At 53.0% G+C, this 15663-nt stretch overlaps 5 protein-coding genes across 5 annotated transcripts; 3 read left to right on the forward strand and 2 right to left on the reverse strand.

The window, feature by feature from the left end:
- Window positions 1-288: 288 nt before the first annotated feature.
- tim9 (protein transporter TIM9) lies at window positions 289-815 on the reverse strand (the record flags this gene model as incomplete). Its single annotated transcript, XM_056946961.1, has 3 exons — window positions 289-483; window positions 644-713; window positions 808-815. The coding sequence occupies 3 exons, from the start codon at window positions 813-815 to the stop codon at window positions 289-291; spliced, it is 273 nt and encodes a 90-aa protein (XP_056796471.1).
- A 1564-nt stretch (window positions 816-2379) lies between these two features.
- On the forward strand, window positions 2380-5223 carry N7459_007794 (uncharacterized protein; the record flags this gene model as incomplete). The annotated part of the gene is made up of 3 exons (XM_056946962.1): window positions 2380-2533; window positions 2771-2923; window positions 2996-5223. 3 exons carry the CDS (start codon window positions 2380-2382, stop codon window positions 5221-5223), a joined length of 2535 nt encoding a protein of 844 aa, XP_056796472.1.
- A 922-nt stretch (window positions 5224-6145) lies between these two features.
- Window positions 6146-7152, forward strand: N7459_007795 (PIG-F family protein; the record flags this gene model as incomplete). The annotated part of the gene is made up of 3 exons (XM_056946963.1): window positions 6146-6580; window positions 6648-6934; window positions 6996-7152. The coding sequence occupies 3 exons, from the start codon at window positions 6146-6148 to the stop codon at window positions 7150-7152; spliced, it is 879 nt and encodes a 292-aa protein (XP_056796473.1).
- A 926-nt stretch (window positions 7153-8078) lies between these two features.
- N7459_007796 (transcription factor domain-containing protein) lies at window positions 8079-10142 on the forward strand (the record flags this gene model as incomplete). The annotated part of the gene is made up of 2 exons (XM_056946964.1): window positions 8079-9092; window positions 9162-10142. The coding sequence occupies 2 exons, from the start codon at window positions 8079-8081 to the stop codon at window positions 10140-10142; spliced, it is 1995 nt and encodes a 664-aa protein (XP_056796474.1).
- Window positions 10143-12896: 2754 nt separating this feature from the next.
- Window positions 12897-14237, reverse strand: pyr7 (O-acetyltransferase pyr7; the record flags this gene model as incomplete). Its single annotated transcript, XM_056946965.1, has 1 exon — window positions 12897-14237. The coding sequence occupies one exon, from the start codon at window positions 14235-14237 to the stop codon at window positions 12897-12899; it is 1341 nt and encodes a 446-aa protein (XP_056796475.1).
- Window positions 14238-15663: the final 1426 nt, after the last annotated feature.

A 15663-nucleotide genomic window follows, 5' to 3' on the forward strand; every position in this document is an offset into this window, starting at 1 on the left:
TTTAATATTTGAGGATCGGGGATAGGAGAACATGCGGTTCACCGGCTGACCCGTCCAAATCACTATAGTACATGGAAAGAAGCCCAGCCCGGCTCTGCACTCGCTGGCCAAGTCATTGCCGTGCGTGCGTCGTTCATATACCGGGCCGTGCTTCTGGGAGAGAGAAGAGTTCCCATAACGCACCTAGGGGCATTGATGACCCTGGTCGTCCGGCGGTGCACACTCTGCTTCCCGAAACACACCGAGGCATCCTCGGTGTCCCAACGCTCCAGGGCTTCATGTAGTGTTTTACCGGCCAGGCAGCTGGCCACCCTGCATCATGGCAGCATTCTGCTCCTGGAAGCGCTCATTCAACCGTGCAGAACCTTTCAATTGCTTGTCAACGCATCGCAGGACGCACTGCTCTTCACGGTTGATCAGGGACTTGGTGGTGAAGTCGTTGACGCAGTCATCGAAGCAGCGCTGCACCATTTTGGAGTACATCTGATTGAAGGACAACTCTGGTCAGCTGGATGCGAGAAACAAGAGAAAAAAAAAGATGATTTCCATGGCCATGAACCAGCAGTACAGGCAAACACTGACCATAATTGCAGTGGGCAAGATGGGCAAATGGGGAGATGGAGGCAGGTGGAATGGCACGTACAGTCATAAACTCCTTCAGTTGCTTACGCTCCATACGAGAGGCAAACTCGCGCTGCTCGGATGCATTGAGGCTGTTGGCAGGGGATCAGTATGGCACGGCAATTTTGAAAACAATCCCAGTCGCGTCCCGAGAAGGAAGAGATGGGGAAGGTGTAAGTGGCATACCCGTCCATGCTGGTTTCTATCCAAAAAGGAGAGCGGATGGAATGATTAAGGTATCCGGGGAAAGCAAGATGGATGCAAATTGGCAATACGCCGGGCCGACGCAGACGAGAAGCTCCGGAGCTGTTTCTCTGGGCGCAACTACGTTTGTCCGCAACCCGTATCATCACGTGAGCATTTGATCACGTGTAGTTGAGGGGCTTGGCCACACATCTCACATGACCTCAAGTCACATGCTGGCTGTTTGCGGGTAGACTAGACGTTCTATACTTAGCAACCTGAGACCCTTCATCCTTCATACTCCGAGAGAGGCGCAACCGGAATGGAGGTATCTGACGGCGATCAGCTGGAGCCTACCCTTGTAACGAATCACATACAATTGAAATCATACCCAATAGCCTTATGGTCTACTGTAGCTGGTATGGGGTCACGGAGGCTGATCGCCGCCACCACTGTGCCTCCCCCCGCAGCGATTGGATACCAAGCCTCGTTGACGCGGTACTCTGTCCTTTTGGACGGAACATGGCGTATTCCAAGGCACCTGCATATGTCGAGGATGACAAAATGTGCACGCCTAGGAGGGTACCCAGTTCAGTTCCTCATCCACGGTCGGTGTTGTCCATCCACAGATGTGCCTGAACCCGGCTGGGGCCAAAGACCCGTAAAACCCCCCAAATCCCTAAAACGGACTGGAGGGTCCAGACCAGGCGGTATGAGGATGAGGATTTAGAGGGGGCCACCGCGAACATCACTTTTTTCCACCCCAGCGCTGCGATCTTGTAAATAGCGCGAGCCCCAGCTGGAGGATAGAATAGAACCCTTCGCATCGTCCTCGTCCTTTCGACCCATCGCCGGAGTTCTGCAGCGCACGATCGCTCTTCATCTACAGCTATTTATGACCTCGACCTCCCGTCTACACTTGACATGCGACCCTGACCCATCGAATGCACCCCCCGAACCTTGGGTCCGTATATTGAAGATTGTTGCAGATGATCGCAGTACCACGACTCCAGTACTCCGAGTACTGACAACGATTCATAGCCCCTCCCCGTCGTCCCTGGACGCCTCTTGCTCTCCCCTCCCTCTCTTTCGTGGCCTTCCTTTCTGTGCCAGTCGCCTCGACTTGTGTGGGTTTGAGGATCGCAGGTCCAACTCACTCCCCCTCCAAAACCTCTCTCGATCCCGTTGGCTCGTGCCCTCCCCTCTCGCTCTCTCCCCTTGATATCCTTGAATATTGACCCCATCGTGGCCCATCTCACCCCATCCCCCCTTCGTCCTCCCTCCTCCCTTTCCTGCCCCTTCGCTCCCGGCTGGCGGCTCCGGTTCTCGACTCGCGACTTGTGACACCGCGTTCCTCCACTCCCTCGCTTCACCTCGTGTGTGTGTGTGTGAGTGTATTCGGGCGCAGCCCCAGGATTTCCCACACGCGGGCGGTGACGCAGCTGTGCCCTTCTTCCCGCGATCCCCTCCAAATCCATCCCGCTCCGGAGCTCCCGTGAAAGCATCCCCTTCCCCCTCCCAAGGCTGCCGTCTCGTCGAATCCCGCCCTGCCGCGCTCTCGCTCCCCGCGCCGCCATGGTGACCGGCAAATCGCAACCCGCCATCGACCCGGTCCAGCTTCCTGTGACCTCGCCGGAGCCTGTCGCCTCCCATTCCCCGCCGTCAAAGCGAGATCTGGTGTCTTGGTGGAGGCAGTTCAAACGGAACACCCGAAAGGATGATCTGAAAGGTACGTCGGCTGCGGTGCCATCGCAGGTGATATACGCGACCCCAAATGTCGACCACTCCCATATACCTCATGAATCTGCCGGGCCGGCCGCGGTTTGCGATTCCCCCTGACCATCCGGCCGAGAGTTGAGCGGCTATTCAAAACGTCCCACGCATCAATTCACGTCCCCTCGCGGCTGCTGTCGCTAGATCTTTGTCTTTCGGATAGTTCCACTAACTCGTCATTGTCGCGAAACAGACTCGCCCCGGGGTATCTTTGGTATTCCGCTCAATGTGAGCATCAAATATGCCAACGTGGCTATCTCCTTGAACAATGAACGTGGTGAGAGCTTCATTTATGGATATGTCCCTATCGTCGTGGCCAAGTGTGGCGTGTTTTTGAAGGAAAAAGGTAAGTCCAGGGAACAACCCTCCACCCATCGCAGGACTGCTCGCTCACCAATCTACTTTTCCGTGGTATTAGCAACGGATGTGGAAGGCATCTTCCGGTTGAATGGATCCGCCAAACGTATCAAGGACCTCCAGGAGCTTTTTGATTCCCCCGAGAGGTATGGCAAAGGCCTGGATTGGGACGGATACACCGTTCACGATGCAGCCAACGTCCTTCGCCGCTACCTGAATCAGCTGCCGGAGCCGATCGTTCCCCTGGAGTTCTACGAACGCTTCCGTGAGCCTCTTCGAGTCTACCAAAAGCAGGTGCAGGAAGGCCAGCAAGCCGACGCGGAGAAGTTCGACCACGCCAAAGCGGTCGAAACCTACCAGCGCTTGATTATTGAGCTTCCCCCTCTCAACAAGCAGTTGCTTCTCTATATCCTCGATCTCCTTGCCGTGTTCGCGTCAAAGTCCGATCAGAATCGCATGACGTCGGCCAACCTGTCTGCCATTTTCCAGCCCGGGATGCTGTCGCATCCCCAGCACGACATGTCACCGGAAGAGTACAAGCTCAGCCAAGATGTGTTGATTTTCCTCATCGAGAACCAGGACCACTTCCTGGTCGGCATGGGCGGCACTGCGGCTGATGAACAGACCTTGAAGGAAGTCCAAGCCGGAATGCCAGTTAGTCTTCCACCACGAACTGCACAGACGCCCTCGGATGCGACGCATGCCAAGTCGAGTTCGAATGTCCGACGCTCAGCCTCCAGTGCGAGTGGCAGTGCAGAGAGCCATCGTAAGTTGGAAGGTTTGCGTCGGAACGTATCCGTCTCATCTCGCAACTCCCGCAACTCCAACACCGCCCCAAGCCCGGGCACTCCCACTTCGGTTTCTGGGGGTGGCGTTCATCGCAGCAATACTCTCCCATCCAAGATGGGCCCCGTCATCACTTCCACACGCCACGCACGGAATGGCGACCCCAATCCATCCAATCTCTCGGTGTCTCACCACAGTTCGCGATCAGCCAGTCGCACACCATCATTGCGTGAAGAAACAGAGCAGCAAAACCCTAACCAAGCGGCATCCACCTCGTCAACCCCTGGCGCTGCCTTTGTACACACATCGACCCACGGTCCTGTGCCCGTCGCGACAGCGGAGCGTCTCAGTATCAGCGACACTCCCCGGCCACATGAACATCTCGAAACACCCGTATCGCCACCTCCTCAGGTCGTCACCCCCACACGTGAGCGTAAACTTTCCAGCTTGTTCACCAAGTCCCCACCTCCGGACAGTGAACACAAAGAACCACGACAGCCAAACCGTCTGAAAAAGAAACGCATTCCAGGTAGTGCAAGCATCAGCGCTCAAAGCTCTTCAAATTCTCTGCATGGTCTTCCCTCGGAGCCGCCTGTAGACACAGCCCCGGACGCAAGACGTGAGGTAGTGTCGACAGACATCACAGTGGGGGATACTACCCCAAGGCCTCCCAACACCGCGACCCTAAGCAATCGCGATGCCCCCGCGGACTCCACTCCCACACTTGGCGAAACATCGTCGCACACAAACGCTGAGAACTCCCTACGTCCACACCAATCACGTACGCCTTCCATGAACTCCCGGTCGTCATTCACCGACCAGTCGGATTTGGACCAAGCGGAGGATGGCTCTCGTTCTGAGCGCCGCGATCATCGGCGAAGTTGGCGCTTTCACCGTTCGGCCAAGCGCAGCAGCGAACAAGTTGGACTGGGCCTGGCATCTCCACCCCTGGTGGCCACCAACCCGGGTGCTGAGCAAAGCACCAGCTCCATTGGAAGCGGTCCGTATTCCAGCCACGATCCCGCAAGTCAGCCTCTGAGTCTCGATGCTGGAATTCAGGGCGGCTCCTCTGCAGGCAGTGCTGAGCCGGAGAGAAAGAGTTTATTTGGCAAATTTAAAGCCAAGGTGGCCCAGGTGCGTGACGGGGTTAGGGACGATCGGGAACGGGCCAAGAGCCCAAATCAGTCGGATCTCAATCCATCGTCGAGCGTTCAACCGCTGCCCCCCACTACTATGAACCACCACCAAACGAACGGCCAGCCTTCAGTGGAAGTGCCTAACGACCAATCCAAGGAAGAACCAATTCGCTCCCCAGCCTCCCCGTTACCTGGTGCTGGCCTTCCCCCTTCAATCCCCGAAGAGCCACATAGTCCAGAAGTGCCATCTGCCCTTCCTGAGGCGATGGACGGGTCCGCGCCGGTTCCTGAGACGACGTTCACGTCGGAGGCAGCGGCCAGTTCGGAACAGCCCAAAGAGTCATCTGAGAAAGAGACATCTGTATAAGCTGGGAAGACGCCTGTCTGGGTTTGTCTCCATGTTTAGATCCCTGTGCAGGGTGTGTTATGTTTCCTTTCTGTATTTGCGTTTATCAGCCTCGTTCCTTCATGAACTATTTCACGATTGACTTTTCAGGAGCCGCACTTTTAGGTCTTGACCGTAGGCCGGCGAGGTCGATTCACGGAGGTGATGCCCTCCCTGGTTTCCGACTGGCCTTGACGAGGGCTTTCTGTTCCTGCTAACTTTGCTCTTGCCCCTGCGTCTGTTGGATTTTTTGTTATTATGGTCTTTTCGCAAACCTGGGGATGCTCCTCTCCTATTTGGTCTTGTTCTCTCCTCGGCCCCGGTGCTCATGTATCCCCTGTTGGCTCTTCCCCTACACTCGTCTTCTCTATTTTTCTGCTGTCTATTTCTGCGTGTCCGACGCTCCTGCTTAGGGTTTGGACTCCTCATGGGTCACGTTGCTATGTGGTATGATTGTATGTTTTTGTGCTCGCAGCTGGTCTGTTTTAGGGTTTTCTTTTCTGTCATGACCGTGCCCAGCCGGTCTTAAGCTTCGGTTATTGGTGTGATGTTTAAAAATTGGGATGTAACAATGGATGCTTGAGGGGGTTCTCTGCTTTGGACTGGAACATGTAGTGCAATGTGTAAACTTTATCCGAAACCGGTCAAATCATTCAACCAGCTACTTGTAAGCCTACATATCTGGACGCTTTCTCGTGAATGCAGCTGCACCGAGATATTCTGTGGCCTGACGCTTCAGGCTAGTATTACACCTGAGCCCTCGGGCAACAAATTCCTTGGATACAAACAAGGCAAACCAGAACCCACCGCGTCCCTTTCCTGTCCCGAGCCAGCCGGACGTCGAAAGAACACAGGGGAGAAAAAGGTGAGAAAAAGGTGAACGGCCAGGTCCTACACGCCTACTATGGCCTCTACGTCCCCTTCTTCCGCTACCATGAATGCCCCTTCCTCACCCACGCAGGCCCCGGCCGAAAAGCCCTCCGCACCACCCATCAACGTACTCCCCTCCCAACTGGCACAGGCCTATTCATATGTGCATCCGGCATTGCTTCTGGTACTATGTACTGTCCGATTTCAGGCTCTGGTGGCAGATCCTGTCCGGGAACTCCTCACGGATCTCCCATGGCTGGCCCTCCTACAGATCTTTTATGTGATGCTTTGTCTTCCATCCGCCGGGTCAACAGAAGGGACATCGTCAGCCGATGGAGAAGAGAAGAAGAGGACACCATCTCGCTCACCTCCCACGCCGGCCGTCACTCTACGCCCCGGCAAGCCTGGATACCGACGAAAACAACCCGCAGGAAAACACCATTGGGCGGGGATTTGGGCCAAATTGATGGTATGAATAGACGTTGATAGCAGCCGTATAACTTCAATGCTAAAACTCTCCTAACCTCGTTTCTTAGCCGGCATTCCTCTCGCTCTCGCTTTCCTCCCTTCTCGCTACTCCTGTCCTCGCTGCACTCCTCGTCCTTTTCGGCGCTCCGCTCACTACCCATAACCTGGAAACGCTCCTTTGTGCGGCTCACATGGCCCTCCTTTCTGCCACCGCGCTCGTCTATGTTCATGGTGTAGACGGTTCCGTGTGGAAAGAGGTTTGGGGAATTGCTCGACCTGCCGACAGCGTCTGGGGCGGCGCTCTAGGAACCGGGCTGGGTGCCTGGTTTGGAGCCATTCCCATCCCGCTGGATTGGTAAATCTGCACGATGTCATCCACTGTGTTGCGGAGATCTAGCGCTAACAACATTGGATAGGGACCGTCCATGGCAAGCTTTCCCCATTACGATCCTCATTGGTGCCTACATTGGCTATGCCCTGGGGTCATTGGTCTCTCGTACTCCGCTATTATATGGAAAGCGCATTCAATTTACCACCGAACAAACCGATGCAACCGACAAGAAGGATAATTAGATCAAAAAGAGGGCCAAAATAAACAAAAACAAAGCCATGTGGAAGGCACCGAGATCGAGGTATCTCAGGCTGTATTTGCATTGTTCAGATTTGAGGGTCCCAACCCTTCGACCCTCACTGCGGTCATTGACAATGCCGAGAGGCATGGAACATATCAACCTCTGTAGCTTGATTTTAATTGATTCATGTACTCTATCTGCACTCGAATATCGTCCTGAGTAGCTCGACTTCATGAGGGGATTTAGATGGCAGAGAAGTATACTCCGGCGTTCACCCATTTCAACATTGTTTATCCTCTTGGCTCACGGTTTGCTGAAGCCTGTGAAGCTACCATGTCTGCCGGAGCCTCTGCTGAACTAGGTAGCGCTAGTGATGGCTTCTGCTCGAATGGCCTTATGACCAGCCTGGAATTCTTGGGACACAGGATCTTGGAGGATGCCTCGGAGGTGCTATACTAACATGGTCGACGATCAGTATTGAGCTAGAGCTCGGGGAAGGCGATGAGTTGCCGTGCAATGTTCAGCGCGTGGGTCAACGATTCTCCCTGGGCACCACGCGATTGGCAAGCCTTATGGCGAGGGCTTAGAGTGCTCTGACGGGTCGACCGGTGAAGATCATGTCTAGAGCGCGGCCCAGACCAACAATCGCTTGCAACCGGACGGTTCCTCCGTCGATCTTCATAGAAGCGTTTCGCGATCAGGGCGTCCACTCCATTCTTTCAATGCAGTGAGTATATTGTCATGATTGTGACCCCCGGCTGAGAGGTCGTATCGGTCGTCACCGGCTTGCCCTCCGCCATGTCGGGTGGACATGATCACGAAGACCATGTTGGGGTGTCGTGGGATTTTGCTGGTTGATGACGGATCGAGATGCCTCGGCTCACCCCCCACACTTAACTTCCTCCAACCACCCGGATAGGCGCGGCCATGTCAAGCGCATGCATCATCTGTCACAAGCGCAAGGTACATCATTGGCCCTCGCAGTGGTCGTTGTTCGGACAGTCGCTGACAGCTCCAGGTGAGGTGCGATTTCGCGACCCACAACCCCTGCACGAACTGTACCAAGTCCGATGTGGAGTGCAGGTGAGGCGACCCGCCAACCCGGTGGAATTGAGACTCCCAAAGAAGACTGACCAACTCAGACCATATGCACGGAAACGGAAGAGGTTCACCAACAGTCTATCGCCGGGACGGGTGGTGTCGGATCCCTTGAGTCGGCGCAGCTCGCAACTGCCCGCCGATTCGCCGAGTGACCGAGTCGCACCGCCGCGGGTGTCATCCCGGGATGCATATACGGAAGCAGCTATCACGAGGGAACCGGTCGGCCTCCCGGAGAATAGTGGTGAGCCGTGTATCAAGGAGGAAAGCTATCGTGGCCGTAGCGAGTACTTGGGCGGAAGCGTCCCGTTCGATGAAAACATGGTGAAGCCAGGCCACGAGACCACCTACACCAGCCCCAAGGCATCCGCGGCGGACTTGCAGATGCTGCATGAACAAGGAGCCTTTGAGTTGCCTCCACTCTCCGTCCAGAGAGAATTGATGGACGGCTTTCACAAATATTGCGCTCCCTGGACACCAGTGGTCGACCCCAACTGGCTCGAAGCGGGTACGCCGCCGTCCATGTTGTTACTGCAGTCAATTCTCCTTGCTGGAAGCAGGGTATCCAAAGCACACTTGGATTACGGATCAAGCGAGGTCTTTTATCGCCGGGCGAAGCTTTTGTTCTTCTTTGGTGGGGGTAACAACTCGCTCATCTCCATCGTGGCCGCTTGCCTGTTGCACTGGTATAACCCGGTAGGACCGGAGGATGTATCAACTGACACGAGCGGATTCTGGATTCGGACTGCGGGGGCAATGGCATTTCAAATTGGCCTGCACAAGGAACCGTTGCCAAACGCCACGGACCGCGGCCTTCGTCGAAGATTGTGGTGGTCTCTAGTGGTGAGTACCTAGGTATTTCTCTACCCACATCGCCGCGGTGGAGGTTCTGACCCTTCTATCCATGTCTAGATTCGCGATAATGTCATCTCGGTCGGGGTTGGGAGGCCGCGGACAATCAACCTCCGTGACAGCGACGTTCTTCCCCCTTCCATGAATGATTTTCCAGCCAAGGACTTCCAAGCGCAGCTCTTTCTAGCGTACTCCACAATTTCTTGTCATCTCGGAGATACGGTGGAGTGTTATCTACGACGGGAGATATCTCGGCAACGACGTGTTGATTTAGAAAACGCCGTGTACCGCTGGGCTAAGCAGGTCATCCCAAAATTGCATTCCTCGGCTGCTATACAGGAGGATGCCATCTCTGCCCGCTTGGAAGTGCAACAACTTCTGGTCATGTATTTTGTCGTTCTGACCATCCTCCACCGCTCGCCGACACCAAATAGTGTTCCACCTGCTGCATCGCTAGTGGCATCATCGTTCATTGCTGGAATTTATGAAGACTTTCTTCTACGCGATGAGCTCCGATACTTGGGACCTGTGTTCGCATTTTACCCGCTCTGTGCTGGACTATCATTACTCTCCAGCTGTCGCTACGCACAACTACAAAGCACGGCCGAACATGAGCTAACTGTCATGAAACTCTCACTGCAAAAGCTGTCCGAGCGCTGGCTTTCAGCAGTCGGGCCCTTGAGGGCTTTGAACAAATTGACCGAAAAAGTCCGAGAGCAAGGCCCCTTTGACGACCCGCCACCGACGCTGGACTTCGACACTGCAGCCTTTTTCGAGGGCTTTGATATCAAATTGTGCAAACAGTGGCGATTAATTGGCCAATCCTCACAATCAGCAGCAAATACCACGGGCCTCACAACCACCTGTACATTGGTGGAAGTTCAAAACCGTGATGATGTGCTCCCAACCTTCGACGCTCAAGCGGAGGTCACTATGAACACCTGCGGGTTTGCTGATCCCAACTCTAATATGGAACCTTTTGGCACTAGTTGGGAAGGCTCAGGATTTGACTGGAGTGGTTCTTGGTTGCTCAATATCTGACGTGTACAAACAATACCAGCGTGTTTGGTGCACGTATCCGCACGCCGTGATCATGATCCAACTAGGCAAATATTATATTGACCCTACACAATCAGCTCTCGATGTGAATACAACAAACACCACGAGCCCGCTATTTCTAGTTCCCATTTGCCACCTTCTATATCTGTATAACATATACCTGGACAAGCACCATTTCCTGCACTAACACGTGACTCGATGGCGGAGGGGTTCGCAATAGCGCCAACAATCACGACATCGTGCGCAGTCTCCTCCGGAGTTGTGATCATCGACTCTCCGATAATATCTCCTGGAGTGTGACTCATACCTGTATTTGAGCAGAGTACCCATTTCTTTGCCATGGACTCACACTCTTCGAAGGTTCGAAAACGCGCCCCCAAAGCTTGCAGACGATGTCATCGCCGAAAGCAACGGTGTGTAGGAGCACCAGGATGTACCAACTGTCAGACAGCAAATGTGCCGTGCATAAGGTCAGATCCCAGAGCCCTGCCGGCGTCAGAGAGATACCACGGCATGTCGAAGGATGCTCTCTTTAGTAGGATCGAGGCTCTGGAAGCTCAGCTGGACACCGCGTTGAATGGATCAGCGGGACAGATCGAAAATGGTCACCATCATGGCGAGCTCAATGGTTATCCCAGTCAGGTCTCTTTGGGGGTGAGCTACTTGTCCGACGTCATGGATCTCCTAACGTCAGAAAACGTATCTCGCACCCGGCCAGCGCACATGAGGCGCTTGCCGGGGAGCCGACTTGGGCGGCACATGGATCATATATTCCAAGGGACTACTTCACTCGGGTCTCACCCAGATACCGAGAGCAGGTCTGGAAGCAATTTCCAGCGAGATCCGCTCTCTGTCCCTTCTGACGCCGATGGGCTTGATTTCATCTGGACCTACCTGGAAACGATGCATAACCAGCTCCCTTTTCTGGAACGAGCCGAGTTATTCCAGCTGCATAGAGAAAGAGGCGTGCTGAATGTTCTGACACCAGAAGCACAGTGGCGCTCATTTAAGATTTTTATGGTCTATGCTATCGGGGCTGCAACACGCAGGGTCTCCGAGAGCTATAATGCCACCACCCCGAGGAAACTGTTCCAAACCGCGCTGCGCCTCAAGCCTCCAATTACAGAGCTTCGCTCTGTGCAAACCATTCAAGCCCTAATGCTGCTCATCATGTACAACCTTCGGTCCCCATCTAGCGCCAATATTTGGTACATGGTCGGCTTAGCCATGAGAACGGCAATCGATCTCGGGCTGCATAGAGAATCCAGTTATCGTAATATGAAACCGGATGAATCTCAAAAGAAAAGACGTCTCTTTTGGTCCGTATACCTGATGGATCGAAGTATTGCACGCCTTCTCGGTCGGCCTTTCAACATTGCCGAGCACGACATCGACCTTGCCCTACCACCCAGTTACGAGGAACCCGCTCAAAACTGGGTTGGTCATATTGGAAGAGGACCACCAGGAACAAGTATTGGGGTATTCATTCCCTCTATCAAACTCGTTCGTCTCAAGTCGCAAATCCAGGATAGAGTCCACAGAGTCGACAAAGGAATTTCGCTCTTGCTACCGGAGGTTGGACCGTTACTTTCAGCGCTGGAAGACTACAAGGTGTCGTTGTCATCAGGCATGTCACCTATTGATACCGACTGGCTACATATGCATTGGAACAATGCGATTCGGATTCTTCTTCAGCCCTTTATCGGCATCCTCCCCCCGAGCCACCCATTGATGCACACCTGCATGGAGGCGTCGGGACAAATGTGTCAGTTTTTTGAAGGATTATATCAGAAAGGTTATATGGGGTTTGGATACATACTCGTCAGTACATTGTTCAAGGCTGGACTGACCCTGTGGTATGTTATCACATCCATTTGTAAACACAAGCCCTACTTGTACTAAGACGACGCCCCAGTCACTGTCTTTTACGATCCACCCGTCCTTGCTCGGCCACAGTTGCCAATGATCTGCGCGCCTGTTCATCTGTTTTATTTGCCGTGACGGGGCGAAATGAAAACTTGAAAAAATACCGTGATGCGTGGGATACTATACTCGCCAAGGCCAAACAGCACTTCAATCAAGTGTCAAAACAGTTCAATCAATCAGCCGACCCGGAGATTCCTTTGGAGGAGAATTCCTCATTATTAGGACTAGGGAAGTCGTCGACTGAAGATGCTTCTGCGTCTCCCCATTATCCATACTTTAATTATGGCAGCTATACATTGGATGTCAACGAGACTTGGTCATTTCCGTTATCAGGCTCGGTCTGGAATGACCAGACTGCGCAAGCTGAAAACCAAAGCCTTTTTGACCCATTCGAAGACACCCAACTTCAAATAGCCGAGAGTATATTACAAGACTCGCAGCTGGATTTTCGAGATACATCGACACTCGATCAAGCCTCTTCCGAGGACCACTGGGCCAATGGTAATTTGGATTTGCGACTGCTTGATCAGATGTTCGAAGATTGCGAGGTTTATACATAAACACTGGATCGTCAGGACGCTTTGAAGACAAAAGGCAATTATGTATCAAGCGTGGACATGGTCAAAGTCGCCAATGGCTGATTAGCTTTGCGAATTGTGGAAATTTGGACTTTGATAACATTCAATCTAAACGGCACTTCTGGCGGAACAAGGAAGAAAACTACGGCCCGGGACCTAAATTCCAAAATCCAGGAGCCACTCCTGCAAATGATAATCGAAGTCTCGCAAACCCCGCGACTGGTCGATCCAATCATGCCACAAGTTCAAAAAACTTTGAGAATTCTGTATCCATCTGCAGCAACGAATGTTGCTCCACCTCCAATTGAACAATAACTTCATAGACCCTTGTGTCACCCGGACTGAAATTGGGCAACACCAAGCAGCAAGCCCCAGTAATGGGTCGATGCGTGCGAAAGGCGCGTGGTAACGAACCGCCGCCAATATGGAAATCTTCTCCTCTTCCCGAGAACCAAGTGTTCATCAGAATATCCAGGTCGTGGAAATCTGCATGATACCCCAATCTCTCGGTTGGCTCCAGGGTTTTGGCGAGCAAAGTAAGGTCCTGAAGGGAGGCCATGCTTGTCAAATTAATGGATTTGCGGATCATTGAGGAAGCAGTTGCCAGGCCTCTTTCCGACAGAAGAACATTGACGTCCAATGGACCGGCCTGAGATGGAATGACTCCATTCCCAAAGTATCGCTTCGAAGTTCTACCTTCGGGATCTCGCGCGCGGAGATCAATTGGGTGCAGGAGGCGAGTCTGTGAAGCGCTTTTCTCCGGGCGAAGCTGAACCCGAGCCCGGGTAATGGCCTTCCAGAGAATGGCAGACAGGCAGTCGTAAGAGGTGACATACTCCACTTCCTTGATGGGTGTGAATTGCTGCTTGAGGTGCTGGATTGCGGACGCAGTGGTTCTGTAGATACAGGTTTGGAAGGGCGGTGATGGTTTGGGAGCTAGTGATTCCTTGAGGTCAATCACGTAGTATCCCGGGCACTTTTTGAGTAGCCCTATTTTGGTGGTTTCAGGGTCCACGAACTGGCCGTTGTAAGGGGACTTGTTCAGATCTGGAGTGTACAAAGGCATGGGAAGACCGTTCTGGCGGGCTTGGCAGCTTCGACATATCAAAGAGAGAAAGGAATGCATGGATACCCAATCGCCGGCTGAGTGGTGCATTGTAAACCCAAGGATTAAACCGCCGTCAATGATGTTTAATTGCAAAACACAGACCGGTTTCTCGTCCAATTTCAATCTGGGCAGCAATTGGGTCTCGTCCATGTCGGTCGGACAGAACGAGCCAGCGGCAAGTTTGGAGAATGATGGGGATTCAGTCGGGGCGAAGTGTTGGATGATGCACTGAACTCCTTTCCCTAGTACTGTCACGATGTAGGGTTTGCCGCATTGGTCGACCTGGACACTGCCTGCCATGAAGGGGAATTGGCGAGTTGCATCGTCGAGACCTTCCATCAAAGATGATATCAGACTGGACAAATCCACGGTGGGTAAGAGCTCGTAAACAACGAACGCTTTCACCATCATAGGAATGGTCACCCTATCTAGATCGGACAGCTCGTCCTTTCTGACGCAGCTCATCTCGATGGGACGTCCGTCGATCTTGGAGATGGCGGTGTGGTGTTTAAGAAGGGGAAGGCCCAGCACACCAGCGTATTTATATATTTTGCGTCGATTCCTAGGCGTAGGCTGACATATATCGAAACCCGTTGGATGAGTTTCCGAATTCCGTTCAGCGGGATCTCCAAATCCGCGATATCTACCTAGGTAAAGAGAGATAGGCATAAAATCCACCTAGCGTAATCCACAGGTGGTCCGCCTACCCAACCCATCTGAATTTAGAATTTAGACCGAAATCAACCAGGTCTCCATTAAATCAATTAAACTGCCTATTTTGACATCGAGCATACGTATGCCCTAAATCACCATATCTAGTGTATCTCCTACGGGCCCTGGGGGCCGGCGTAGGCGTAAATAGAGGTACCAGCGGTGCTAGCTCTAGAGGCTTCTTGTTACAGTTACGACAACGATGTGCGCTACTTATACTACTTATATTGGGCCTGAGCTATCGATCCTAGAGATGATGGATATAGTGGTCTGTTGGCTCAGTGCTAAGGCGTGCCCAGGCGTACAATAGCATAGCTAGCCGGGGGCTAGCTCTACGGGAATCGAGGAGAAGTGTAATCTCTTCAGTTTAGGTCAATGCATAGCTATTGAGGCGAGAATCGCTGCGTTGAGGGGTCCTGTTTAGGTGGCGGCGGAGCGTAGACGTGGTACGTAAACGTACGCGTAGCTTGTTGAGTTCATGGAATTTGGTAGGACTTGGGTAGCTAGCAGGTCCTTCCTTCATGCTGAGCCATTTGGCCAATTTTATCCTGTTTTGGTCGCATATTGATGGTTTACAGAAAGAGGGCGTGGTTAAATTGATAGATTTTACCCTAGCATTCCAAGGTCGGCACACGCCAATCCCAATTTCCCGCGTGTCTGCAAACCTGCTAACTATCGCTCATGCGGTCTGACGTATTCCAGCTGGTTTTCAACACCTTACAGTTTCGCTCGGCGATCGTCGGTTGTCGTCGGTATTCGAGCTTGGCAAAGAACTCTGTGAGAATTATAAGTAGAATGGTATCATACTTTGGTGAGCAACATGGTATTTGTGCTAGATTGCCAGCAAGATGACAATGTGGCTAGCGAGATGACTCGGAGATGAATACCTGGCAAATCCGCTTTTACAGACCTCGTTGACCAATGAGGTGATTTGAGCAGGAACTGAGTGCACAGAGTAGGATGCCGTATTGTCTGGGACGCTGAGCTTTCGTTTGGGCCTCCATTGGGTATTGCAGTTCCAGGCTCTGATATATACGCAATATGGGAACCCCGATAGGCATCAGCCTAATCATCATGTTTGAGAATAGGGACGGCTGGGGGCGTGTCTTCTCGAAGCCTCACCGTTTACTCTTCGAGGATCTGTGAGCAGTCAAGATAGAAGTAGAAGAATGACTGGAAG

Source organism: Penicillium hispanicum, assembly GCF_028827665.1.
Source record: "Penicillium hispanicum strain IBT 35686 chromosome Unknown utg000007l_segment0_segment0, whole genome shotgun sequence".
Lineage (NCBI taxonomy): Eukaryota > Fungi > Ascomycota > Eurotiomycetes > Eurotiales > Aspergillaceae > Penicillium > Penicillium hispanicum.